At 32.9% G+C, this 27,500-nt stretch overlaps 3 protein-coding genes across 15 annotated transcripts in view; 1 reads left to right on the top strand and 2 right to left on the bottom strand.

The window, feature by feature from the left end:
- The window catches only part of LOC140673139 (uncharacterized), a 42,097-nt gene extending 25,670 nt beyond the window's left edge, over window positions 1–16,427 (bottom strand). For 2 of the 8 annotated variants that reach the window (XM_072905827.1, XM_072905829.1), the window contains exons 1-4: window positions 15,049–15,940; window positions 14,808–14,930; window positions 12,625–14,634; window positions 12,131–12,296 (exon numbers count right to left, since the gene is read on the bottom strand). In XM_072905827.1, coding sequence (XP_072761928.1) covers window positions 12,131–12,296; window positions 12,625–14,634; window positions 14,808–14,930; window positions 15,049–15,126 — 2,377 coding nt within the window. In that variant the 5' untranslated portion in view covers window positions 15,127–15,940. Of the gene's footprint in view, window positions 11,217–12,130; window positions 12,297–12,624; window positions 14,635–14,807; window positions 14,931–15,048; window positions 15,941–16,071 lie in introns of those variants that run through there. The other 6 variants (XM_072905822.1, XM_072905824.1, XM_072905821.1 and 3 more) reach the window with 6 other exon arrangements.
- Window positions 16,428–18,932: 2,505 nt separating this feature from the next.
- On the bottom strand, window positions 18,933–20,992 carry LOC140673034 (probable oligoribonuclease). 4 transcript variants are annotated; one of them, XM_072905607.1, is made up of 5 exons: window positions 20,854–20,992; window positions 19,700–19,773; window positions 19,471–19,632; window positions 19,163–19,383; window positions 18,933–19,079 (listed from the first exon to the last, which is right to left on the bottom strand). In XM_072905607.1, exons 2-5 carry the CDS (start codon window positions 19,751–19,753, stop codon window positions 18,950–18,952), a joined length of 567 nt encoding a protein of 188 aa, XP_072761708.1. In that variant the 5' UTR covers window positions 19,754–19,773; window positions 20,854–20,992; the 3' UTR covers window positions 18,933–18,949. The 4 variants fall into 4 exon arrangements, with proteins under 4 accessions (XP_072761708.1, XP_072761707.1, XP_072761706.1 ...); XM_072905606.1 differs by having other exon boundaries at window positions 19,700–19,795; window positions 20,854–20,883; XM_072905605.1 differs by lacking the exon at window positions 20,854–20,992 and adding an exon at window positions 20,637–20,819.
- Window positions 20,993–21,589: 597 nt separating this feature from the next.
- Not10 (CCR4-NOT transcription complex subunit 10) overlaps window positions 21,590–27,500 on the top strand; it is a 7,419-nt gene continuing 1,508 nt past the window's right edge. The window contains exons 1-8 of one of the 3 annotated variants that reach the window (XM_072905601.1): window positions 21,590–22,301; window positions 22,873–23,201; window positions 24,021–24,127; window positions 24,351–24,502; window positions 24,901–25,100; window positions 25,280–25,577; window positions 25,841–26,188; window positions 26,537–26,646. In XM_072905601.1, coding sequence (XP_072761702.1) covers window positions 21,905–22,301; window positions 22,873–23,201; window positions 24,021–24,127; window positions 24,351–24,502; window positions 24,901–25,100; window positions 25,280–25,577; window positions 25,841–26,188; window positions 26,537–26,646 — 1,941 coding nt within the window. In that variant the 5' untranslated portion in view covers window positions 21,590–21,904. The remainder of the gene's footprint in view (window positions 22,302–22,872; window positions 23,202–24,020; window positions 24,128–24,350; window positions 24,503–24,900; window positions 25,101–25,279; window positions 25,578–25,840; window positions 26,189–26,536; window positions 26,647–27,500) is intronic. The other 2 variants (XM_072905599.1, XM_072905602.1) reach the window with 2 other exon arrangements.

Raw genomic sequence — 27,500 nt, 5'->3', positions numbered from 1 at the left:
TGAAGTTTTATGGAAAACTTCGAAAAATCGCGCTCAATATTTTCTCCCTCGACCAATTATATGTATATTAAACATGTTATTAAACAGGTTTTACGGTAACATTGATACACATAAGCATATTATATATATAGAATGAAGCAGTTAAGGCATTAGAAAAATGTAAATGTCAAATGTCGGCAAAGAAAAAACTAATCGATTATATAATTCTAAATCATCCTGTGTGTCATTTATGCCGATCTCAGCGATTTCATTTATTCGATCTTTTTTCGTTTCTTTTTTTTCAGCATTTTGTTCTTTCACTATATTTTCTTTTTCATTCATTAAAATCGCAAAATCATATGCAACTGCGTTTAATCGTTCTTATCGCTATAAAAATTTTATATATATATATGTATATATATATATACATATATCTATATGGTTGAATATAAAAGTAACACATTCGCGGTAACCACTCACGCTTAGATAATAGATTTATCGATACCCAATCGATATCGAGCAGCGTCTTCGACGAATTATAAGAATAGCACATTCTGTTGTGTTTACGAGAAAACACGAAAAAGCCGAAGCAGATACCTACATCGATAAACTTTAAATACATACAACCATTTTTATTACGTTCGAACGCGAAAAAACGAATAAAAGAGATACATACAATACGATCAACATCTTGAATGTCACGAGAGATTAAAGGAGGGTCATTTCAAAGGAGGGTATATTCTTGTATCTTTTGCCCAAAAATATGTATACGCACATATACATATGACATATATTATATTGTAAATATAACCAAGTTTTATGATTATTGGATAGGTATGTATTTGCATAACGACAGTGTAATAAATCATAAAATCTTTTAAATCGCGACTAAAGTAAAGCGGCACACATTAGCAAAGGAAGATATGTATACATTCTCCGATATAATAAATATTCACATACATACCAACTGGTAGTATTGGAGCTAATAAAATATATAAAATTAAAAGTAATTTTATATATATATCATATATATAATATATGTATATGTTACCTGGTATATTTATCTGCGCTAAAGATCTCGCTGTTGTCAGGTAATTTAAAACTTGTAATATTATATATATAGAGATACATTGGGTTACGATGTGTCGGAAGCAAAAAATCACGTAAATCTTCTTCTCGCACTTATACGTCAGAATTTATTAATTTTCATGTTACTGTTCAATTGAAATTCTTTTGAATTTGTAACTCGACAAATGTTTGAACCAACGCTAGATTTTTGCTAGCAACATGCTAGTAACCTATACACATGTATATTTACATACGTATATTTGTGTGTATAGTGTATGTGTATAGGTATGGATTGAATTATATATTTTACTAATCAAGGGGAACCAGGGACAGTTTTACCTGTCCTGGGTACATGTTGCTATATAATCTATCGGGCACGAATGGTTAGGTATAATGCGAAAAAAATTAATTTCTTTTCACGTATAATGTGCGCAAGATAAAAATTAATTGACAATTTTTCGCTTTTCGAGCTTTTCGTGATTTAAGCTGAGATCGTCCAATATTCTCGTTGTAGCGAGAACACGGGATCTTTAATCGGTCAATGTACGATGAAAAGATAGAAATTAACGTGATTCAAATGACTCGATTTACGATCGATGTTACAATCGTATATATTGTGTGTATAGTGTATATATGTACACGTGTACATACATAGCTCGCGAACACGTATATACTAGCATTTATGCAGTATACGAGAATCCTTGTGTGCCATTCTCATCTAACAGTAAGTACATTAAAGATTATTGTAGCGCAATCGTTGTACGGTATTTTTTTTTTTTTTTTTTTTTTCAATGGTCCACAAACCGAGCACGTCCGCTCGATCTCGTTGACGTGACTAGGCCGTTTATGCCGTTTATGCCGTTTCTTTCTTCCCCCTTCTTTCCCCTTTTTTCCCCTTCTTTCTCGTCTGACATCTCGAAATGGTATATATGACACGATTGTCTTTAATTTAATTAAATTTGACTTATTGTTAGGAGCAGAAAGAGGGTCGATATGTTGCCTTGATTCGCGCCGCGTTTTTACCGAGACACATTATAAAAGAGAGTCTGATCGCTCCAGTGGATTGTGTGGATTTTATACTGATGATACAACACACATCAAAGTTTCAAAGAGTAATAGTAAATTCTTTTCTCCCTTGGTGTCTCTTTATATGCAACTCTTTCGATTATAATAAAGCAAGGCCACACAAGCCAAAAATCGCTCATGTCAGTCACTTTGTTGATTCAAAGTCATTGCGGTTGGAAAAAAGCTTTAAGACTCGTAGCATTATTAGGATCTCCCTCCACCCCCTCCCTTTCTCTCTGATTGACAACTTTTACTCTTAAAACCTATTTTGGACGCGAATGTTCGTAAAATACATTTATAGCAAATAACCTGCTGTGTATAAGTTTTATTATTTTCTTAGATAAAAATCGAAGAACTCATTTCCAAATCTTATTGTTAAATGAATAGAGATAATATATATTATATACGAAGCTTCCCAATATAGTACATATACATGTCTACATACATATACGTTTAAAACGCGTCAGTATAAAATTATTAAATTCAAAATAATGACCGGCTGATTGAATGATTTTGAAATGTCAATAAAAAGATGTGCAGTACATTACGCATCATTCGTCACATTTACCAAAAATCTAAAAAAGAGATATATAAATTTAAAATAAACGTGAAAGAAGAAATTTTAAAGTTAAAAATGAAATTTTAATTTTAAGAACAAGGCGCCAATTTATTATTGCTTATGTATAACATTCTTCAATAACATGCCAAATAATTTTGAAAATGTCTAGTCATGTTACATCTTGCACGCACGATATGCATTACATGCGTGATGAATAAAGTGAAAAGTGCATGCCTGATGCGGTAAGCCACTTTGTTATTATTATTTCTTGGATTTCAGAGACTACGTAAATAAATTCTTCGATTCTCTTCAAATATTAAATTTCATTCATCTCACCTCGAAATTAACTCGACTCGACGGTTATCTACTCGATTGTACAATATAAAATAAACGATATACATGCACGAAATGATTGAAATTCTCTACTTTTGATGCACAAATTCTACAAATCTATTTCTGTAAATATTGAGAAAGTGATAATAAAATAGTTATTGAAGCGTTAAATTCAAGACCTTCTATAATATATATATATATATATATATATATATTTGGTAAAAAATATTATTACATTAACGTCTCAATTACACATATTATTATCTTTGATTTATATAGAAATAAATTTGTAGAGATTATTTGCACTAAACAAAAAGTCTCTCAAGCTAATCCTTCGATACTAGTTACATAGGTCATAGGTCATAGGTCATATAGGTATATATCATACGATGTTTAGATGACTCGCGTTGCGGACAATCTCGTCGACGAGTTTAATCCAAAATTTTCAGCAAGCTTATGTAACACTATATATAATTAGAAGTGGCATCATTACGAAATACGAGCACATGTTTTAACATATAAACGGCACACGAGTCGCGTATCTCTAATTGTAAGACAAACGGTTAGCGAGATATTTACGCGAGAAAGATTTGCGCGTTTTTTTTTTGTTTTTTTGTTTTTTCCTTTGGATATAGAGAATAGAAACCTATTGCTTATCTAATACAATATGTTATATAAAGTGAGCGACAATATATTACGAGTAAAAACTGGCCGGCAAGAAAGCACCATTTCTCATAGGTCATAGATGGTCGAGTGATAATTAAATGCTTTCATTTCGTATCGCGTAGAAATTACACCGATTGCTTAATTGTCGATTCTGCTTTCTTCAATTTATGCCAAGCATTGGAAATTGACTTTAATTTTAGCGAGTTCAATTTTCGATACCGCAAAGGTAAAGGGAAAAAAACTACTTTACGTCTCTATTTTTCTTTTTTTTTTCTTTTCGTTGGCGAGTAATTGTAAATATTACATATCGAGTCTGAACTCGACGAAATTGTATCAAAATTTCAATCCCTGGCGCTCTTACTGGCGCTATACACAAAATATATATATATATATATATATATATATATATATATATATATGCACACACACACACACACACACACACACACACACACACACACACACACACACACACACACACACACACACACACACAACGATATAAGCAAAGAGGAAAACAGTACGATGGAAAGAATTATTCACAGTAGCGGCCGTTAAAATTTATACATGCCATCGAATTTCGTAATTAGATGTCTAACATTGTTGATCAGGAAGCTTAACGAGACCTGAGCTTATTCGTGCTATTTTTAATCATTTAGAACCGATAACACGTCTAGAATATATGTATAAACAACTTATTTAAACTATACGCTACAATCCGTTTACTTTGTTTTCTATGCTTCGTACGTAATTTCGTTTCCGGAAGGCGAGAAGATAATCGAGAATATCGATCGCTCAAAGCGCGAGAATCTTATTGTTAAATTTACAAACCCCAATAATAAACTTTAATTTTTTTTTCCTTTCTAGCAGAAGCTGCAAAGTGTGTGCGCGCGCGCGCGTGTGTGTGTATATGCGTGTACGTATAAATGCACACGCGCATCATTTAAATATGTCCCATTTCCTTTTACCATATTAAATCTTTCGACAATAAACTCTGGCCAGTTTGAAGTGAATTTTTCTCCGAAAAATTAATCAAATATTGTCGAATCAAGCATGCGTATTAGCCTCATATATATATAACTGAAGAAAAAAATGCGAAATAAAAAAAAAAATGAAGGAGAGCGTTATTGTGTGTGTGTGAATAGCTCTATATGCAACGTTTTGTGTGTGTGTGTGTGTGTGTGTGTGTGTGTGTGTGTGTGTGTGTGTGTGTGTACATATATTGGATAAATGTAGACTTTTTTTTCATTTATGAAATACAAAATTATTGCATTAAGAAAGAAAGAAACAAACAAAAAAAAAAAACAAATAATTGAACGCAATCTTGGTAAGCGTCTGCCGACTTTCAATATACCGAATGGATATCATTTTTCTATTTCTTTTTTCAGCGTAATGCATTGTAATCACATGTTGTAAAGTACAAGTGAGCATAATATAATACAAAAATATTCAGCACAACCTTCAAATTGCTAGCAATGCCACACTAGTTGTATAACTATAATGTAATTTTGAATAATTAAAGATTTTGCTCCTTTAAAAAGATGATCAAGTTAAATGTTTTATAATTATAGAAATCTTGAAAATGAATTTTTCAATCGAGAATAAAGTTCCATCTCCAACAAATTGCGCTCGAGACCAAATTATGTTTCTCGGTTCGTTTTATGCAAAAATTTACTTCAAAACTTATAAAGACATACAATGTTGAAAATTAAAGAGTAAAAAATTTTTTGTTTTTTTGCAATATTTTGACGAAAAAAAATTGATCTCCACATTGACCGAAGCATTCGCTAGTTACAAGATATAATACGATTTTTAAAAAATGGGACATACGCTTGACATATATATATTTATACACTTAACATTATATTTCAACTTTCATTTCATATTGTTGTCCGCGATATTTTTTTTTTGTTTTATGTTTTTGCTTTTATTCTTTACAATAAATATATTATATAATACGCGCAAAATCAATACACGATACTATACGCAAACGAAAACCGCTATTTCGAGATGGTGCTAATTATTCCCGCCATTTCGACAAAACAAAAGCTTCATGAAGTATACATATATATATATATATATATATATATATATATATATATATATATTTATATATTTATATATAACACTCGTCTCTAGCTCTTCTAAATCCTAACACTGCAAAGACTGTGTCAATGTAAAGAAATTTGAGATTTGAATATATTAAAAATTAATTATATTATAAAAAAATAAATAATAAATTTAAATAATAAATAACTTGTAGTAAAACACATTGTAATATTAAAAGTGTGTAAATATTGTCAATTTATAATGCAAAATACGAGGGGTCCTACAGCTTTATTCTATTAAAATTATTTAAGCAATTTAAATATTGTTGAAGCAGTAACATTATTTAACTATTGGAAAAACAAACAAACAAACAAATACGATACATAGATAAATTGTGTAAGTCGAAAAGAACTTTGATACTATGTACGTATGCTCGACTAGTCAAGAGAATGCATGTAGTAATTTAATACAAAATTTCTTTATATTCTTTAGGAACAATTAAACGAGTAAAAAATATATTAAATAAAACTATAAACAAGCCTTAAACTATAAAATTTACGTAACACATATGTAAAAAAAACAAAGTTGAACTTTGGGTTTGACCCAATGAAAAAATGAAAAATATAACAAACTCATAAAAATTTTTTAAATATTAGCCAACATATCTCAGTGTTACTATAAATACTGGCCGTTCGCAACAGCTTTTGCCACTCTATAATATAATAAAGTGCTTGTGTCAATCGACAATTATTAAATTATGTACACATAATTTAATGTACACAAACTCAAGTCGCAAGTAATAAATTGTATATGTACTCCGCATTTTTCGCAAATATTTCGCGACGACGAGTTTCTCTAAGGAAGAGAGACAAACAAACACACACACACACACACACACACACACACACACACACACACACACACACACACACACACACACACACACACATTTCCGAGAAACAACAACTATAAATATGTAACTAGAAAAATCAACTATGAATCAATCATGCGCATTGACAGTTTTGGCTACGTAATTCCAATCATAATTTAACTCTATCAAACTTCATTTCAACGCACTTTCGATCGATTAAATTGAAGCCTTTTAGGAATACTTTCACGATATTTAATAGCTGACGAGATCGTGATTCTATTAAGACGAGAGATATGAATTGTGAGATACCATTTGTTATCGATACGATCACGTTATCACGAGTGCTCATCAAAGAATGGTATCGTCGAGAGCTCCGTTTCAAGTTATACATATATATATATATATATATATATATATATATATATAAAATATATATAGGGCTGCGGTTCCAAAATGCACTTACATGCATTTACAATCACTTACAATGCTGAAAATCTTTAGTTGACGTTATGTATGTTATAAATTGTCACAGCACTTTGAGCGCATTTCGGATCGCAACCTATGTGTATATCAAGCAATTTCACCCACAGATTGAGATTGAGCCAAAAGTTGATAGTTTAAAATTGAGAGAAAAACAGTTGGTTTCTCTTTTCTTTTTTTTTTTTTTTTTTTTTTTTTTTTCAACGTCTTATAGCAAAAAATTATCGTTACGATAGTCGAGAGATGGACATTCAGAGAAATTAATTGTCGTTCTCTTCAACTTGGACTATCAATTCGCCGCTACAGATTTAACACGCAAATGCTTGGTCTATACACATATGTCGTTTGTTTTACAATACATGTATGATAATGATAGCTTAATAGTTTTATATTTAAAATTGGTCAGTTTCTGCCATTCTCGGTTATATTATTATAAAACCGTTTTTTTTTTACACTTGTACATACAACACTCTATGTATATGCGAGCTTATACCGTTTTTATTGCGACGAGCACGTACACACACACATACACGCACGCACGCACGCACGCACGCACGCACGCACGCACGCACGCACGCACGCACGCACGCACACGTATGCGTATGCCTACAATCAAGTACCTTTAACAAGCAGCATTTTCTTTTATCGATATGTTGATAAATAATTCTAACATAAATTAAATTACATTTCTTTAATACGCTCTTCAGAATTCAGTAATGTTTCAATACGAAATAATTATTACACCGATGGAAAAAGAAAGATTTTGTAATAATGAGATTAACAAATGTCCATTTTCTATAAAAATTTGTTTGATAATATTTTTCGCAAAAGATGAAAATGCCATTGGTCCAAGATAGCACACTTGTGTATACATGTCTATATGTACATGTACATACTAATACATTGGTGTTTTTTTATTTGAAACAAGAATAATCAACATCATTATTCTGGTGGTTCAGAAGAGATATAAGAGAGAATACATTTTATCTATAGTACGGTATGCCAATTTTCACAATGTCATCATAAAGATGTGAAAAATATTTCCTTCAATCTTCTGTATTAACCAAAAAGTAACAATTCATCAATAGCATTATGAATCACCGAAATCATGCATCAACGCCAAATGTTAAAAAAAAAAAAAAAAAAAAAAAATTCAAATTTTCACTGATATTTGAATATCCGATAATATTTAAGTATCGAAGGGTATTACAACCGACAATCACGACACGCTAATAATAATTAAAAATACTAACTATCGAATCGACCAAGATTAAATACACACGGCAGTAAATTTGTTAAAACCGGTGTAATTTTACTGACAAGTTGAGATTTCAATGTCTATATATATACACCTGAAAATAATCTCTACATATATTTACTTTATAACACAACTACGTTTAATTTCACGACATTTTCAACAGCATCGCGAAAATTGGATTTATCATGAAATAATTATCAAATTATTAAATATCGATTAAAGGGTTTCGAGCAAGAATGCAAAGTCTATTATTTGTAACTTTTATTTGAAATGTACGGTGTTTAAACATTTAAAATCAAAATGATCAAGTAAAAGTTAGAGAGAGAGAGAGAGAGAGAGAGAGAGAGAGAGAGAGAGAGAGAGAGAGAGAGAGAGAGAGAGAGAGAGAGAGGGAGGGAGGGGGGAGATAGAGGGAGGGGGAGGGGGGAAGGAGGGAGGAAGAAAAGAAAGGGGAGAGACTTATTCCATTCTTGCTATAAATTTTTCAATTTCAATTTGCTTCCAAATCTCGATCGATCGTAATAAATTATCTCGTTTCTACGCTCTGGTGTAATAGACCACCGAATACGTTTATTAATTATCTTAATTTCTAAATATCAATATATGCGCGTGCATATTTGTTTGTGCGTGCGTGCGTGCGTGCGTGCATGTATGCGTGCAAAGGTTTGCAATAATATGTAATATCGCAAGCGGTTTAAACGGGATTGTCAAATACATATTCATGTTATATTTTTAATGCTCTTACGGCGATGCCGCGCTATAGTAAACACTTGTGTGTTTTAGGAAGTTCATAATGCACGTATACGCACATTTTTTCTTGTAACGCGCGAGTCTTTGTGTTCTCTTTCCCAGAATAAAAAATAAAAAGCACCTATATAATAATCGTACATACATATATGGATTATACAGATAAATGAAATATGTAGCTCAAGGATTAAAAAATAAAGTATCGCAATGAATGTAATTAAAGAGCTTATTTGCAAATAATTCATATTCTTGAAAAATGGCTTTAAAGTAATTTGTATCAAGGAGATAAGTATTATATTCTTCTTCGTAAAAACTCTTTCCAGTCTACTATACGCGGAAGAAGCCATTGCGAAAGAAAAGCACGTAGTGAGATGAAATTATTTATCTCAGTTTTATATATATATATATCCTGAGGTAATTAAATATCAAGTCTCAATTAAATTCGATCAAATAATAGAGAGAAAGAAACACACACACACACACACATACACACACACACGCGCGCGCGCGCGCACACGCACGCACGCACACGCACACGCACTCTCTCTCTCTCTCTCTCTCTCTCTCTCTCTCTCTCTCTCTCTCTCTCTCTCTCTCTCTCTCTCTCTCTCTCTCTCTCTGTCTGTCTAATTACAAATCTGTTAAAAACTACACGATTACTCGCGCATTACTCGCGATCTCATCGCAATATTTGTTATTTTGCTCGCGACAATATTATATTTGCGCCAGCGTATTCTTTCTTCTTCAACGTTATACAGTACAGAATACTAATAACGATAAATGATTGGCGAAGAAAAAGGAACGGCGTGACAGCGTTGGCATAAATAAATTAAGAATATGCTTATTATATATAATATGTATACATATACATATATTTTTCTATGTACATATATACTGTGCAGATAGTTTCTTAAATGTCTTTATGTACGAATGTGGCTCTCGTTGTGCGTATATCTTGATAATATAGATGATTTTACCTCGCACATATGCGTATCGAAAGGAACGTATGTGTCCTTTTATGTATTCGTAGGAATAAGAATACATCGAAAGGAACAATGTCGATATAATAGAAAAGTCTGGCATTTTACTCTACCATGTAAACAACATTTTAATATGTGATATATAACTCGCGTAGCGCGCACGATTATAATCGCACTTACACTTGGCGAATTATTTAATTATTAAATCCTGAACATCTACTACCACACATTATAGGTCACACATTCAAGGAAGGCCACATTGAGCTAATCTAACAAGTTGCTGCCGAACATTTTGAACGAGTACATCGGCATTCTCTGCCTAATAATTATCTCTCTATTTAACTTAAGATACTCGTATAATAAATAATTGTACGAAGAAACGACTTTTTTTTTTCTTTTATCATATCTACCCCTAAAACGATGTAATACACATCTGAGCAATCTCCTTCGTGTTGTAAACGATTTAAACATGATTGATACTGCATTCGGTTTATTTCCGATTTGTTTGGTATCGAATAAAAAGCGATATTTTTCTTTATACGCGCGATAGAGATAAACCGATAAAGGATAAAGGGCAGTTTAGCGAAATTCTTGCATCTATAAATCGATATATCCTTGAGAAGCCAACAAGTCGGTTACATTGTCGTAAGCATTGAAAAAATATGTACGATAGAAAATTATGGAGTTATCGATAATCTGTAAAAGGTTGCATGCGCATTCCCAAAATTTTCTTTCACCTTTAGTTCATTCGCGCGTGCGTGTCATTTGAATATCGCGAATAAAAATCTTGAATTTAATGGGCGGCATTTTGTTTGTCAACAGTAAAATAATTGTAAACGCCAGCAAAAGCTTTTCAAAAACGTAATACTATACGTAAGTAAAAAGCTGCTGGACTCGATTTAATACTTTAAGATGAGCGATACCAAGTGAATTCAGCACATATTTGCTAGGTATTGCTTGTATAGTCGTCAGTCCCCGCTTTCGTTTGACTCTCACTATCAACCTTTTCCTCAAGAACAGGATCCTTGGAAGTTTCGATGACCTTCTTCTCTATATCCAAATCATAGAGTAGCGTAGCCTGGAGCGCGTTATACATACCGGTCCGCGCGTATCGCGATGCCTTCGTCAACTCGTGGACGCTTCCAGCCAAAGTCAGAATATCTGTACACACACACACACGCGCACACACCACATATATATAATAAATATAATAAATCGTGATATTCGATATTAGATATCTAATCTAAAATATAGATATCCAAGTAATCGAATTAAATTGTCAAATTAATGGAATTGATTTGTAATGGTAGGCCCGACTTGTGTAGATTATTTGTGGCATAGAATTTTTTTTTCTTAATTATATGCATAGCATATAATATTGGACGTACATATACTTGTGCAAAATTTGCTCTACTTTCAAAATTAAAAAAAGAGAAAAAAAAGATGTAAAATTTTCGCATACGTTTCACAAAAAATTCTAAATTCTCACGCACGCACGCACGCACGCGCACACACACACACACACACACACACACACGCACACACACACGCACACCACACACAAACAGACGTAGACGCGCAAAATTTTTGTTTTAGAGAGATTTTATCCTATTTTATTAAACTTTTGCGTCTGATAATTCAACATGTGTGATTTAAAGCAATGAAAAATTTAAAGCCTCAAAGCAAATTTTAAAAGTTTTCTTATAAGATTTCTTTCTATAATTCTATAATTATCAACGAGTTTTGAAAAGGGAACTTTACTAAGTACATTTAATTTGTATAAATTGAAAATATTTTACCAAGAAATTAAGAAATTGTCACGATTATAGTTTCTATGCTTTTGAGTTTTAAGAATAATGATTAAAATTCTTATAGGGCTATCCAGAAAGTAAACAAATTCGCAAGTAATTAATTTCTTTCAATCAGTCAAATCAACGCATTAGCGTATTAGTTCGCTCTCTCTCGCTCTCTCTCTCTCTCTCTCTCTCTCTCTCTCTCTCTCTCTCTCCGCACACACATGTTACTATTAAAAATATTTATAAAAACTCCAACTCATTAAACTCATCAACACTCACCGTTATCATTATATGCTAAAATGCAATGTGGATTCTCCTTCTGACGTTTGATAGCATTCGCGATCTCTTGTTTACGACATTCTTGAACATATTTGATGGCTTCCAGCCAATATTCCATAGCTTTATGTACGCGTTGATTCATCGTGGTCCCACGTAAACGTTCCATCTGTTTCGTAAAATTGAAAAGAGCGATTATATATTGTATGTAACATAAGAGTTGTACATTGTATATAATATATAAAAATTATCGTACGTGTAAACAGTGCAATACAATCGTAATATAATTGTAATTCGTGATTATAAACGTTTGTACTGTACGAAAAAAATTTTTTTACTTTTCATTTAGAATAATTTAAATTATTGCAAATTATTACCCACATCTTTTGCAAACTTATTTTTCATTTAATATTTCCAATAATTAAAAAAAAAACAAAGAGAGAGAGAGAGAGAGAGAGAGAGAGAGAGATTTTTCCTTTACATGACAATCTACTCACTTTTGCTATCAATGTAATAACACGGGCGTGTTCTCTCAGATAATCGATAATCAAGCGATCTACTCTTGATGGATTTCCTTGAAGACGTGGAATAGGTATGTTATTCGCGCTGGTTACTCGTTTCCCTGGAAAATGCGCGGCCAACCCAGCTTCGCATTTCTTCCGCTCCTTCTCCAATTGTTTAAATTGTTCGTACGTTTGTTCGAGATTGAAATGCAATATACTCGAAGGACCTGTCTTTCTAGCCGCGCTATTGCCATTTCTAAAACTTAGATTGCCTCCGTAAAGAGCGGAGAATAGTCGCGGCACAGGATGAACCGGAACAGAAATCGGCATCGCTGGCGGGAATGATCTGACAGTATTTGTACCCGATATTATTCCCGAATTAAAAATGATGTCGGAAGGTGGGATCCCGGCTGGAATGCTCTGTATTTTCGATATATGATGTCGTTGTTTCAAAATATGATTGGACAAGGCATCTTTGTCCAATGTAGATCTCGTAATACGATCGGTCAAATGACTTCCCGAGGGAAAGGCTATTTCTTTAGCCACGTCAAATCCATCCAATTTGTACGCGTTGTTGAGTTTAGGCTGTTTCAAGTCGTTGTGATAAAATGTGGAATTTTGTTGCAATATCTTCAAAGTGTCGCCACTATTGGCAGTGTACTGTTGATAACTGTGACAACCATATTTGGCGATAGGCTGATATAAATTACACGAACTTAGATTCTTTGGAAATCCTATCGGTGAGTATGTTTTGGTTTCGATAAACTTTGATTTTGGATTAATCATCTTCAGTAAGCCATTATCAATTCTACAATCGCTAGGGAGGCAAACGTTTTCGTTTGTGTCTAAATTACTAGCCGAAGATGCGATAAAGCTATTTGTACCAGGGGGATAATAATTGATCAAGTTTTTGTAATCTTGGTCCACAGCTTGATCCGCCAATTTGTAGCTACGAGTTTGCGACTGCTGCAAGAACTGAATCTGCTCGTTAGGTATGCTAACATTTGTCATATTTAATCTAGTAGCGGTATCGTCTCTAGCGAAGTCGCCGCTACTATTACCTTGCATACCGCTTCCAAAACAAGTGTGTAAAGTTGTATCAGCGGGCGAGAAATGTTGTAACGGCGAGTTCGATAAGAAACCGGAATCGGCGCTTAGATCAGTCATCGCCGAATTCGGCCTATATCCGGAACCAATATTATTGGTAACGTTGTACATATCATGCATATTTACTATAGCGTTACCGTAACAGTTCAACGACGCGCTTTGTCTCGCACTTGTACTGTTGCGATACTCTAGCTCGTTCATAGGAACGGAATTTGGTGAATCTAGGGTAAGACTTAACGCGGTCACGTTAAAATTAAGATCAGGTTTAACGCAACTTGAGATTCTCGAATAATTTCCAATTAATTCGCCTCTGCAGCCCACCGAGGGAGTCAATAGCGATTCCGCCCAGTTGCTGGATCGTTTGTCGTACGTCGATCCGTTTGTAGTTGTCGGCAAATCATTGCACGACGCCATGTTACTTCCACTCGTGTACATCGTTCTATCATTTGAATGTATAACGTGAGATCGAGGGTCGGACAAATATGCCTTGGATGTAATCTCATTGCTACACGCATTACTCTGTTCTATTATAGCCTGCTCGATGCACGCACCGATATTCAGCGTCTTCAAGTCGTTACAAAGATTTGGATTATTGGGTGATTGATGATGATATTCGTTCTTGGTATTGTTGTAAATATTGTTTGTAAACTTGCCACACGGATAAGAAACTCTTAAATGATCTATATAATCGGTCAAATAAGTGTCTGAACTATCTCCAATTTGGTTGGAGCAAGAAGTAGCGAACTGCTCCGTTTGGTACGCCGCATTTCCACTGTTGTAACTATCGCGACAAGTATCAACGATAATGGAATCTTCGTCGAGAATTTTGGATACCAAGTCATTAACCATTGGATTATTCAATTCCTGGCTCAAGTCCTCGTCTTCGAAATTATTCATCTAAAATAAAGACAAATTGCAACGAGTGTCCATCAACATGGTTGACAACAAATTGAACAAAATTTCTTACAAATACATGTGTAACAAATTGCACATGTATTAAAATATATATATATATATATATAATAAATTACTAAACACATGCAAGCAAAATTTTCATATTACGTACTTACATTTCTTTTTGCACCGCAACCTATTAAGTCATAATTCCAATGATTATACTCCATGCTTTGTATGCCTCTAGAATAAATCTTTCGTGGTACTTCCAACATGTTGTGTTCGGTCTCGTTATTCTTCTATATATATATATATATATATATATATATATATATGTATATATATATATATATATATATATATATATATATATAAATACAATTATCGACATGAAATTTCAGGCAAGTTTGTACGTACATTAGATGAAACAAAAGGAAATGGTATGCCACGATTAAAAACAACTAGAATTCTAGACAAGTAGAAATTTTGCAACATTTTCAATATTGTATTATGTAATTGAAAAAGAATCACAAAGTATATAAATTAAACGTCGTGTACGGAGCAATCTAGCAAACGATTGTTTTTAAAGGACACAAGCAGCGAGATGAAAGTTTAGCGTACACAAAAGTACTACGTGAGGATGCGAATAATGCGACATAAGTAGGTAATGATGAATAAAGACAAATTTTCAGAAGAAATCGAGCAAGGAGTAACGGCTATCTCGATAGTTTCATATAATAGTTGTCACACGATCGTGGCTGCACCGTGGCTGCACCGCGTGAACAGATTCTATCCAATGATATGTATACGCGAGTATACACGAGTATACACAAGTATATTGCTATCGTCGCAAACGGGGCAAGTGATGGTAAAAAAAAGAAAAAAAAATGTAAGAGATAATATTGTCACCATTTGCACTATCGCCAACAAAACGCGTGAAACACGCGAGAAGTTATCGTTTTCACGTTTGGTTTGATAACAGCTTCAAACAATTGCGAATCGCACTCTTTCTCGGATATACGATATACGATATGTATTACAAATGAGGATCCGCCGTTCTTTCCTGTTGCACTTTCTTTTTTTTTTTTTTTTTTTTTTTTTTGGACAAGTTACACATACACACACACACACACACATCAAATTTGCGTCATTTTCGTATGTAAAAAGTAATAATGTAACGCAGCTAAATGGAGCAAGTTTATATATAATGTATATAGATCGAAACATCAAAGAACGCGAAAAAAAATTTTGATTTGTCGGATGGACAATGATGGAAAACTATAGATACACACTTTACATATCCACATCCCACCCACACCCACACCCACACCCACACCCACACCCACACCCACACCCACACCCACACCCACACTCACACTCACACACTCACATCTTTATATACACATATAGATAAAGGAGGCAGACGAAATATTTACTCACTTTATCAACGGCGAAAGCATTGTTGCCGATAATCGCGGTCAAATTAGACACCTTGGACAGAGCCATTCGTTAAAAAAAATCTTTGGCAGTCATCACCGTCACCGATATTACTCCATTTCTAGTCGCCATCACTTTTTCAGTCTTCAGTACAGTAATCAGCTGCGACTACTCCAATCAATTCCAATTATAATTTCAACCAGTTCCGATTGTCACCATCGTCGACTGTCGACGTCTGTCATTCCAATATCTTGCGTGCCCGTGTCCTCTTATACACTTACCTACCTACTTCGATACACGCCGACCAATACCGCACTGACCTACATGAATCTCGAATCGCAACTCGTAACACGACGATGATATTCACCGTCGTGTATATATATATATATATATATATATATATATACACACACACACACACACACACACACACACACACACACACACACACACACACACACACACACACACACACACACACACACACAGTGCTTACGATAGTTTTTTTTTATTCGGTAGATAATCTAACCTAACCTTTTAACCTATCTATATACCGTGTACCGTATATACCATCATATATATCATGGACGTATAGAAACGAACTACTGAGCTAATGGAAGTGGAAGGGGGACCGTAAAGAGAGATACTACACCCGAGGCTGAGGCTGAGGCCTATGTCTGTCTCTTTTGCTAGTATCTCATTGGTTATTTTGTCCCCTTCCAGAATGATACGTTACTATAAGAATTCTGGAAGGGAACAAAATAACCAATGAGATACCATCAAAAGAGACAGACATAGGCCTCAGGTGTAGTATCTCTCTCTCTCTCTAAATCGGGCGTGCGCTTGGCTATCGCAATGCTCAGTCCATTTTTCATGTCTATAGATAGCGCACAATACTAATTGGCCAGTGAACATTAGGCTGGTTCTACATAAGCCAGTATTTATAGTCCGTTCTTATATTCAAGCTCGTCTTTAGTAAGGTCTTAAAATTCTATTTGGCCATTTAATTGGCTGAACGTAGTCTTAACTTCGACTAAAAACATGTCTTAAGATAATCTTATATATAAGAACGGACTATAAATACCGGCCATAGGTTGGTATTCATAGTCCGATCTTATATTTAAGACCATCTTAAGATCCCGTTCAACCAATGACGTAGCCGCATAGCATCATTTTATTGGTTGAACGATCTCTTAAGACGACCTTAAATATAAGATCGGACTATGAATACCGGCCATAGAGTTGGAAGTCGTAAGCGAATCGACCAATCATAGTTGAATTTAGAAAAAAATAATCGAATATTCTTCTCTAAATTTAACTATGATTGGTCGATTCGCTTACGACTTACTACTTCCGATCATAGTATAACTACTAGGGGCACTCTTTGTCGGCACTTTGATCTTTTTGTCTTTGATCACGTGGTATTTCGCCATGTTTTTGGACTAATATTCAGTGGCGTATCAATCGTTTAAAGAACGATACATTTATGCCGTGAAAGGAATGTATAAAAATTTTATAAATTTTAAAAAATTAAGAAAAAGTTACAAAATTATGTAAAAAATAAAAGAAATAAAAATAATTTATAGTTTTATATTCACAAATATATAATATTGTTACCTCTGTGATGCACTCTCACAGATTTCACACTACCGCATATACAATAATTGTCTGATTGGTTCCTTCCAAAAACATAGCGGATGCGCAGAACGGATCGACGCAAACCCCGAAAAAGCTTGGAGTGCCCCTACTAGTTATACTATGTTCCGACTCTATGTAGATCCAACCTTAACATACTGGAGTGAGCCTTCAAGGAGTGGGGGTGTCCCATCAGCCGAAAAAGACAGATATATAATGATGGTTAATTTTCTTTGTCTCAGCGATTCACTGATTGGTTAAAATTATTATATCTTAGTTAAAAAGAGACAGAGATCCAACCGCTGCTATATGTGTCTCCCTCTAATTTGCGAACACGATGTTCTTTGTTTGAAACAGGGAAGGCTCCATAGACTTAAGCTTAGTTTACACCGAGCACTTGACACACGTACCAAGTACTATACTAGCCAATCATGGCCAGTCTTCTAAAGAATGGAATGGCTGTGATTAACCAATAGTATTTAGTACGCGTATCAAAATATGTCGGTATAAACTAAGCCAGTATGTTATATATAGAGTTCATAACTCACAATGCCTTTACTATATTTGACTATAGTAAATAGTCTATAGTAGGAGTGTGCAATTAAATTTTACGGTGGGCCAAATGCAAAATTTGAAATTATTCCGTGGACCATAGCAGCTAAATTTAGAACTTGTACCTATGATTTATGATGTATCTATGCACTAAGAACACAAACTGTGCTAATAATTCAGTTATTTTTCATTTTTTTGTGGGTCAAGCTTGAACGTCGCGGGCCGCCAGTTGCGTATCTCTGATGAGGTCTAGGTCTAGGTCTAGGTCTAGGTCTAGGTCTAGGTCTAGGTCTAGGTCTAGGTCTAGGTCTAGGTCTAGGTCTAGGTCTAGGTCTAGGTCTAGGTCTAGGTCTAGGTCTAGGTCTAGGTCTAGGTCTAGGTCTAGGTCTAGGTCTAGGTCTAGGTCTAGGTCTAGGTCTAGGTCTAGGTCTAGGTCTAGGTCTAGGTCTAGGTCTAGGTCTAGGTCTAGGTCTAGGTCTAGGTCTAGGTCTAGGTCTAGGTCTAGGTCTAGGTCTAGGTCTAGGTCTAGGTTAGCAGAGGTGTAGCAGAGCAAGTGAACATATGAAAAAAAATTGATATATTTTAATAAATTTTACATACGCACGCACGCGTATATTTTATTGTGAATAATATGAAAGTAATGTGATAAAAAATTATATGGGAAAAAAATTAATAAATCTATTTTTATTTAATTTTATTTCTCTGCTACAAATAAATGTTCTCTATAATAATAAAGCTCGTTCAAACTGTCTTCTATATCGAAGGCAGCTCTGTGACAATAACGTTTTTTTGGAATTGTTTTATATATGTTTGGTTGCCACCTTCTAAAAAAAAAAAAAAAAAAAAAAAAAAATTAAATTGTGTAAATTGACGTGCAAATTATAAAATAACAAATTGATTCTTTTACCTAGCTAATTCTTTCATCGTGCTGACATCGATAATTCTGTAGTGTAAATAATTATCGATTAATGGCATATATTTCCTAAGAAAAGTACGATCCATGTAAACTGAATTTCCAGCTAACGGACACATTCCTTTTGGCACATGGTTCTCTAAATATTGCAGCATTTTTTGTTGAGCTTCCTCCAATGTAATCTTACTCGAGCGACAGTCTTCAATTAGGTCAGTCTAAAATCGATTTTAATATTTTAATGAATAATTAATTTATCATTACATTATGAGAAATACGTTACCATTTGAAAAAGATAAAATTGCCTTTTTATGTTGTACTTTGCACCAGTCGGACATGTTTTCTAAAATTTCATTCGAATGATTTATAATAATGTTTAAGCAATTGCTCACAGGCTTTAATTGTTCATCAGTTATTAAACACGCAATTTCTAAAATATGACACTTTTCCACATCTAAGCCTGTCATCTGGAAGATTTGATTTTTTTTTAACTTTTCTCATCGGTTATTATTACATAATTTGTAAGTTTTATACCTCCATATCAAGCCAGACAATGTGCTTTTCATTCTTACTATCCTTCTCCATCATCCATGTTGAAATTGCATGATCTACATCAAATTGAATGCCTTCCTTTAGCATTTTTTATAAATTTCAAATATTGTTAGACAAAAATAATATATTAAAATAATGTTGTATAATTCATTGAATCTTGTAATATTTTACTATTCATACACATATATATATATATATATATATATATATATATATATATATATATATATATTTATGTATGTATGTGATGCAGAGTAAAAATGCAAGAGACAAACAGCCTCATAACATAGACGAAACTTTGAAATCTTTTGAAATCTGTGACAAAGCATGGGCAATTTTACTTATCCCTAGTAAAAAGCAAAAGCCAGGTTGATAGGACCATTTCAAAATGAGTATCACTGGCTTATATATATGTACTTCCACCCTTCACCTGTATACAGATTTATTTATGTCTCCGACTATGAGATATTTTAGTATTTTGTATAACTTTTGTATAATTTTAGATTTTACCTGAGGATTTATCAAGATTTATGACTGGTAAAAAAAACAGTGATGTGACAGATAACAAGCTTCTTGTTCAAAATATGTTTCGGTTTTCTACATTAAAAAATATGCGACGTTATAAAAGAGAGGTTTTTAATGGGCGAGATTAAATAAGATATGGGATTTCCACACTCCCATGCCGTATGATTAGCAGAGGATGCAAAAAAGGCATTTTCTTCCCTTTTTGAAAAAAAAAAAAAAAAAAAAAAAAAAATAAATAAATAAAAAGTGCATATTTAACACATGTGTATATATGTATACAAAACAAGCAGGAGAAGCAAACAGGATTCAGTTATGTACAATTATCATCTATAATCTATATGATGGTGAACGTGTGTATTTTTACTATGTATTTATATGACAGCCACACAATTACCATTATTTAAATAACGCTGAGTACCGCGATAAATATACTTTGAAAAATATCTGACAACACGTGTAATAATCATGTTCGTTCGCTTTAACCGCAGAGTCACGTCCGATTACGTTCGAGAGCTGTCGCAAACTGTCGAGAACCGAGAACTACGAACTACGAACTACGAACTACGTTTGTTCTCATTCAGAGCATAGACCATAGACCATACACTACATACTATTGCGCTGCGCATTCTATTGACGAGGGAGTCGATTCTGTATTTCCGAATGAGTGAAAATGCGAAAAATGAACAGCACTGATTGGTGTATATTGTTAGATTTAAAAGTATGCACTAATCAGCGATCACGCAAGCTGCTCACATTTAACATTTTTACTATTCATACTGACTATTTTAACTTTTTATACTGATGCTAATCGAGTCACATGTAGGCCGGAATTCATAGGCCTTGTTTACACCGATACAATTTGATACGCGTACTAAATACTACTGGCCAATCGTAGCCATTCCATTCTTTAGAAGACTGGCCATGATTGGCTAGTATAGTACTTAGTACGCGTATCAAGTGCTCGGTGTAAACTAAGCTTATAAGAACGGACTATAAATATCGGCCTGTGATTCCGTTTATGGATTCTTAGGTCAATGGTGGAAATACAGGGGGTTTAAACATATATGTAATACTACTATATTGCTAACGGAAGTCGAGAAACTGTAGCCAACATTACGGTGCGGACAATACTTCGTGTCTCGCTCTAGCAAGGAATATTGTGCGATGTGCGCATGTGCTGATATATATATATATATATATGTGCCTATTCATATTTCTTCGAACAAGCCGCGTATAATAAGCTACGCCTCTATAGACGTCACGCATGCGCAGCACGGCAGAAATTTCTGCTATACTTGTCTCTTTTCAGCGTATCTTTTTTCTCTTTTCCTCTTATGGGTGTTAGCAATATAGTAGTATTACATATATGGGTTTAAACGGAAAACTTTAAACAGGATTTAAAATGATTTAAAATTTTAAAAGAATGTAAATTGTAAATAGTATTTGCGTGTCCTATTGTTTAAATATATTGTGTGTTGTTTAAATATATTGTTTACATTTAATAATAATTAAACTTTTCTCACATATGTACGAGAAAAAATTGGATAACCTAATTATAAGAAGACGAACAAGAACATATATACAAACATTTAAGAATTGTAGACAAATCTTTAAAGAAATCCATAATTATATGCACACACGAGCAATTGTAATTGTATCATTATGAATGAAACTTTAGAAACACAAAATAAAGACTCTGTCATAAGTGAGCAAGAACGCGATTTAGCACAAAATGCAATGTCAGAATTTCAGAAAGGTTCCTATGCATTATGTTTATCATACTTGAATAAGTTGGAAAGTCTCCGGCCTATGGATCTTAAAGTTACGCATAACAAAGTTGTGGTGGAATATTATAAAAGTGACTTGAAAAAAACTGAGTTGATGCGAAAAAGTTTAATTGCCATATGTGGCCAAATATCAGCAGATTCCAGCGAGGCCATAGATGATGTCGAGAAGTGTGTTATGAGATATAATCAAGCTGTCTTGTTGTATCACACTAAGCAATATAATGCTGCGCTTCAAATCATGATCAGGCTGTTTGCCTTTATCGAGCCAATGGGTACGTATGATAATTTAATTTATCTGAATAGAAATTGGGTGGGTTGCGTAGTTGCCGATAACCGAATATCTGAATATATTTAACAGAGAAGACAAAAAGAAAACAAGTTAAATATTTAGGATGTAGAAGAAACAATTGACAAATTGTTTGAGCCAAATAAAACAACATTTTACTTTCAACGTTTTACTTTAATAAGAATAACTAGTTTTTTGCAGTTTGAATATTTTACTCAAAGTTAATACATACACACATACACTTATCGAGGTGTTCATAACATAAAGATGTATCCCTAATTTTTTGTAAAATGATATATTAAGGGATATGAAAGCTTTATCTAGATCTTACATCTTATAACAGAGCTATGTACTAAGTAACTCAATAATTACGAAAATAAATACAGAAATATATAGATGTATTTCTATGTATCAAATATGAATTTTAAATACGTTTTTCTTATTCCTCTAAAGTTGTGATACTAGTTTACATTTTTATGTTATGAAATCTTATATAGGTATCTTTTGTTTGTATGTACACATCTGTATGCACATATGTATGTTCTTTTTGATCGTAGAAGAAATTTTAGCGAACAAAGTTTGTCTGCTACTGATTGAGCTATATATAACAACGGAACAACCGGATGCAGCTCTCTCGGTATTAAATTATGTGGAGAGTCAGTATGTGTCTGTCGATGGTTCTAAAATATCATCTATTGATAAGGATGGAGTAATAAAATCTAAAATAAAAGAGCAAAAAGAACACAAGAAAGACATCAATGATACAGCGACAGATGCATTCAAGATTAAACTTTTAAAATGTAAAGCAAGAATATATCTTTTGACTCATCAACTGAAACTCTGCAAAAAAGAATGGAAGACAATAGTTTCACTGGGCACAGTAGCGGTAACATTATTATTTATTATAATACAGAATTTACATTAACATTTAATTATTACCGATAGATTTCTTGAAAAATTCTATTACGGACAGATTTTATTCAGAATCCATATTAATTTAATGATTAAATAGATTGGTATTGTTTATTGCAACATTTTTAAATTTTATAATTAGCCCACAGAGAACTATGGATGCGCACAATAGTTGGGGTTTAACGATCCTCCGGTATCGAGTTTCGTACACTGCACACATTCACAACCATATATACTGACATACATATAATTATAACACTGCATAGAAGAGTAATACTTTTTTGAAAAGTCTAGATGTAAATGTGTGCGAGATAATTGTAAGAGTTGAAAGCACCTGAAATTAAAGAAAAAAATTTTACAATTAGTTATTGTTACAATCAAATTGCAAATTAAATTTTAATTATTGCAATTATTATTTTTTCTATAATTATATAGTAAAAAAATAAAATAAAAACAAAAAAACGAAAATGCAGCTATTTATACATACATGTCTTTATATGTATATTTTTGTAAACAATTTTACTTAAAGAATTAAAAAGAATATAAAAATATTATTACCTACTCTAAGTATACGCGCGCGCGCACACGCACACACGCACACGCACACGCACACGCACACGCACACGCACACGCACACGCACACGCACACGCACACGCACACGCACACACACACATGTAGAGTAGGGAGTACTCTTACTAGAGTAACTCATTTACTATGTGATATTCTTTATAAAATTTATATGAATACATTTTCATGTACATTCTTATTAAATCACAATCTTATTATTTCCAGAATACATCAACAATTTTTTTAAAGGCTAATCTGGAGTATTTACGAGGAAATTATAAAAAGGCAATGCGATTGTTGAATTCTGCAACAATTGAAAATTTAGATTTTAAGTAAGTTACAAATGTTAATTAAATCTTTTGCAACTTTGTATGTATTGTGTGCATTATGTGTGCGGAAATGATTTTCTATATTTAAAATGTGTGAACAGAAATATGTGTATATACGTGCACGCGCGCGCGTGTGTGTTTGTTTGTTTATGTATTTAAAGTAAGAAAAGTTATTGCCTGATTCTGTATTTTTCTAAAATGCATTACATTAATATGTGAATTACAGATTATGTGGGGAATCTTCGGCTGTTTTATATTATAACAATATAGCGTGCTTATATCTTGCAATGGGCAAACCAAATTTAGCTTGTTTTTATCTTCAAAAAGCTCTGCATGAAAACAAATGTGCAGTGGAGAGTGTGCAAGTCAAAGACACTGGTAATTTATTTATATATATAAGCTGTTATAAATATAAATCTTATTGTTCTGCTTGAATACACTTTGACTCATCTCTGTTTTTAAAATAAAAAAATAACCTATAGAAGTATTGCTTTTAATACACTTAATACGTATATATCACGATTTTCTACGATTCGCAATGTTCTATATTTGTGTCCTATTTTTAAATAGTTATATAATATATTGTATAATGTAATATAAAAGATACAAAAAATTGAAATATATTTGATTGATATTATCTTGCAGACATATTGGAATCAATTTAGATTTGATGTCAAGTGTTGTATATAGCAAACAAATCAGTTTAATCATTTTTTAAGCAATATTGCAAATTGTTTATACAAGTGCTATTAAAACAGAAAAATTTATTTTCTCAGATCCTTTATTTTCTCAGCCGCTATACACTCTTGGTGGTAATAAACATTACGAGTTGATGTATAGTTTGGGTGTGTCGTTGTTGCATGCTGGTCAAGCATCAAAAGCCTTTGATTGCTTTACAGAAGCTGCACAAAAATTGCATAATAATCCTAAACTTTGGCTCAGAATGGCAGAATGTTGTATCTATAATCATAAATATGTAAGTACATGTACATACAATATTGATTCTACCTTCAAACTATATTACTTTTTAGTTGACGTAATATTTTGATAGCATTGACTATTCAATACAATTATACTATAATGCAAATTTATAAAAAATAAGACCATATATGCTTAGTATAATGTAACAAAGCAATCCTATTGTTTATCATTTAGTCAAATAAAGTGGACTTTAATATTCCGAAGCGACGCAAAGATTTAGTACAGAAAGCTATAGGTTCTGGTATTCATAAGAAAATTATATTGGCCGCATCTCTCTCAAAAGATGTTAATTATCATTCGGAAGGCTTATCTTATGCAATACCACAGCCAACACTGGAGTTTGGATCGTTATGTTTGAAGAATGCATTATTTTTATTACCGAATAATACTGAGCCGAATGTACCTCAAACAACTATGATAAATGCACAAACAGTGACAAGTGGACTAACATTAACATCTGGTCACAACTTGGGTATAGATTATAATTTTATATATATCGATATATGATACATAATTTGTATGTCTATCTTTTCTCCTTTTTCTTTCTTTCTCCCTCTCTGCCCTCCCCTCTGTACGCGCGCGCGCGTGTATGTGCGTGATGTGTGTATGTATGTGCGTATGTATGTGCGCGTGTATGTGCGCGTGTATGTGCGCGTGTATGTGTGCGTGTATGTGTGTGTATGTGTGTATGTACAATATAATACAATATAAATTTATTTTATACAATTATTTTAGGTATGCAGCATGTAACATTAACGTCCCAAGCTACAATTATCGAATCTTTCAATTTGAAAATTAGTGTATTAGCCGCTAGTGCATATGTTTCTTTATGTCTTGGAGATTATATACTGTCCCTCGAACATGCAAAGGCTTTACTAAGTTTTAATAAGCTGCCTGGGGCATATAAATTGTTAGGCAATTTATATGCCGCTGAAAGTCTGATCTTTTTGGATAAAATAAGCGAAGCACTCGAGTACCTCAAGCCGGAAAATCTTCAAGACTTGCATACATTTATATCAATACCAGAAGTTCAAGAGAAAGATAAAGAAAAAATGGAAGAAGTTATGGCAAAGCCTACAAAAGGTAAATTTAGAAACTAATATTTTTTTCCTCTCTTTATAGAAGATTTTTTAAATACTTTTTTAATTTTCCTTTAGAATAACAGTTTTTAAGAATTTTTCTTTCTCTTTTTTTTTAATTTTGATAAATCTTACAAATAGAAAAAAATGTGGCTTTTCTTATATTTTTAATATTCTCAAAATAAATACACACAAATCTTTTTAGTCTATCTTTTCATGAACAATCATCTTTTTGTTGATTAAAAATTTGGAATTTTCTTAGAATGTAATAATTTATAATATAATAATTGCATAATCTCCAATAATTTCAATAATAAGTTGCACATAAATTTCTTGTTTCTTTAAATTGTAGCATGGTATCCTACTACAGTTTCTACAGGCACTGCTGTATTACGTTACAATTTGGCTGTGGCCTATGCCATACGAGGTGAACTAGATAAATCTGGAGAAACTTTAAAGCAAGTGAGTGTATTATATATATTTATTAAGATTAATTCAATTTATTTAATACACGCGTATCCCCCCTTTCCCCTCCACCCTCACACACTGGTAGAAAACTTGCTAAAAATAAATACAAAAATAAAATAAATAAAAGAAAGTAAATAAATAAAATTGTTACATTTATTCATTTATTAATTTATTTGAGAAAAATTTGTATTACGATTGTCGTTCTTCCGATTGATCTTCACGTTGATCGTTGATCACAGTATATGTATATCGGGCCGTCGGCTAGGGTCACATATATGTCGTTGGCACTTTATTTGTGGCCGATCTACGATTTGTGGGAGCTCTACGCGGATTTTGGTGAACGGTTCCCCCGACTATCTATCTTATTTCAATTTTTAGGTTTAATTTTAAAGAATCACAGAGGGAATACGCTCGTCAGATTTCCGCGAGAGGTACTTGACAACATTTTTTATAATTTTTTGTAGTTTATTTAGGATATGATTAATATATTGTATAATATATTCTTCGAATACAATTCTTAATACATTCTTAATACAATTCTCGCTAAAGATCGTCCAAAAATGGTTCGAGATGTATGTTATTATATTAATGTAAATATTTCTTTTGTGAATATTTCATATTATTACTATATTTGCGTACTAATAACCGCACCTGGGCTCTTATTTACTCTTTTACCGTTTAGTAATTATTATGGCATTGAGCCTATTATACTTTTATTATTTTATTATTAATATTATTATTTAACATCAATACTAGCAATTTAACATTAACATTACTATTAACATTAATTAAGATAATTTTCATTAAATATTAAAGATATAACCCTACACATTCTGATACAAACAATG

Source organism: Anoplolepis gracilipes, chromosome 14 (assembly GCF_047496725.1).
Source record: "Anoplolepis gracilipes chromosome 14, ASM4749672v1, whole genome shotgun sequence".
NCBI classification, from domain to species: domain Eukaryota; kingdom Metazoa; phylum Arthropoda; class Insecta; order Hymenoptera; family Formicidae; genus Anoplolepis; species Anoplolepis gracilipes.
This window is presented reverse-complemented; position numbering and strand designations above follow the sequence as displayed.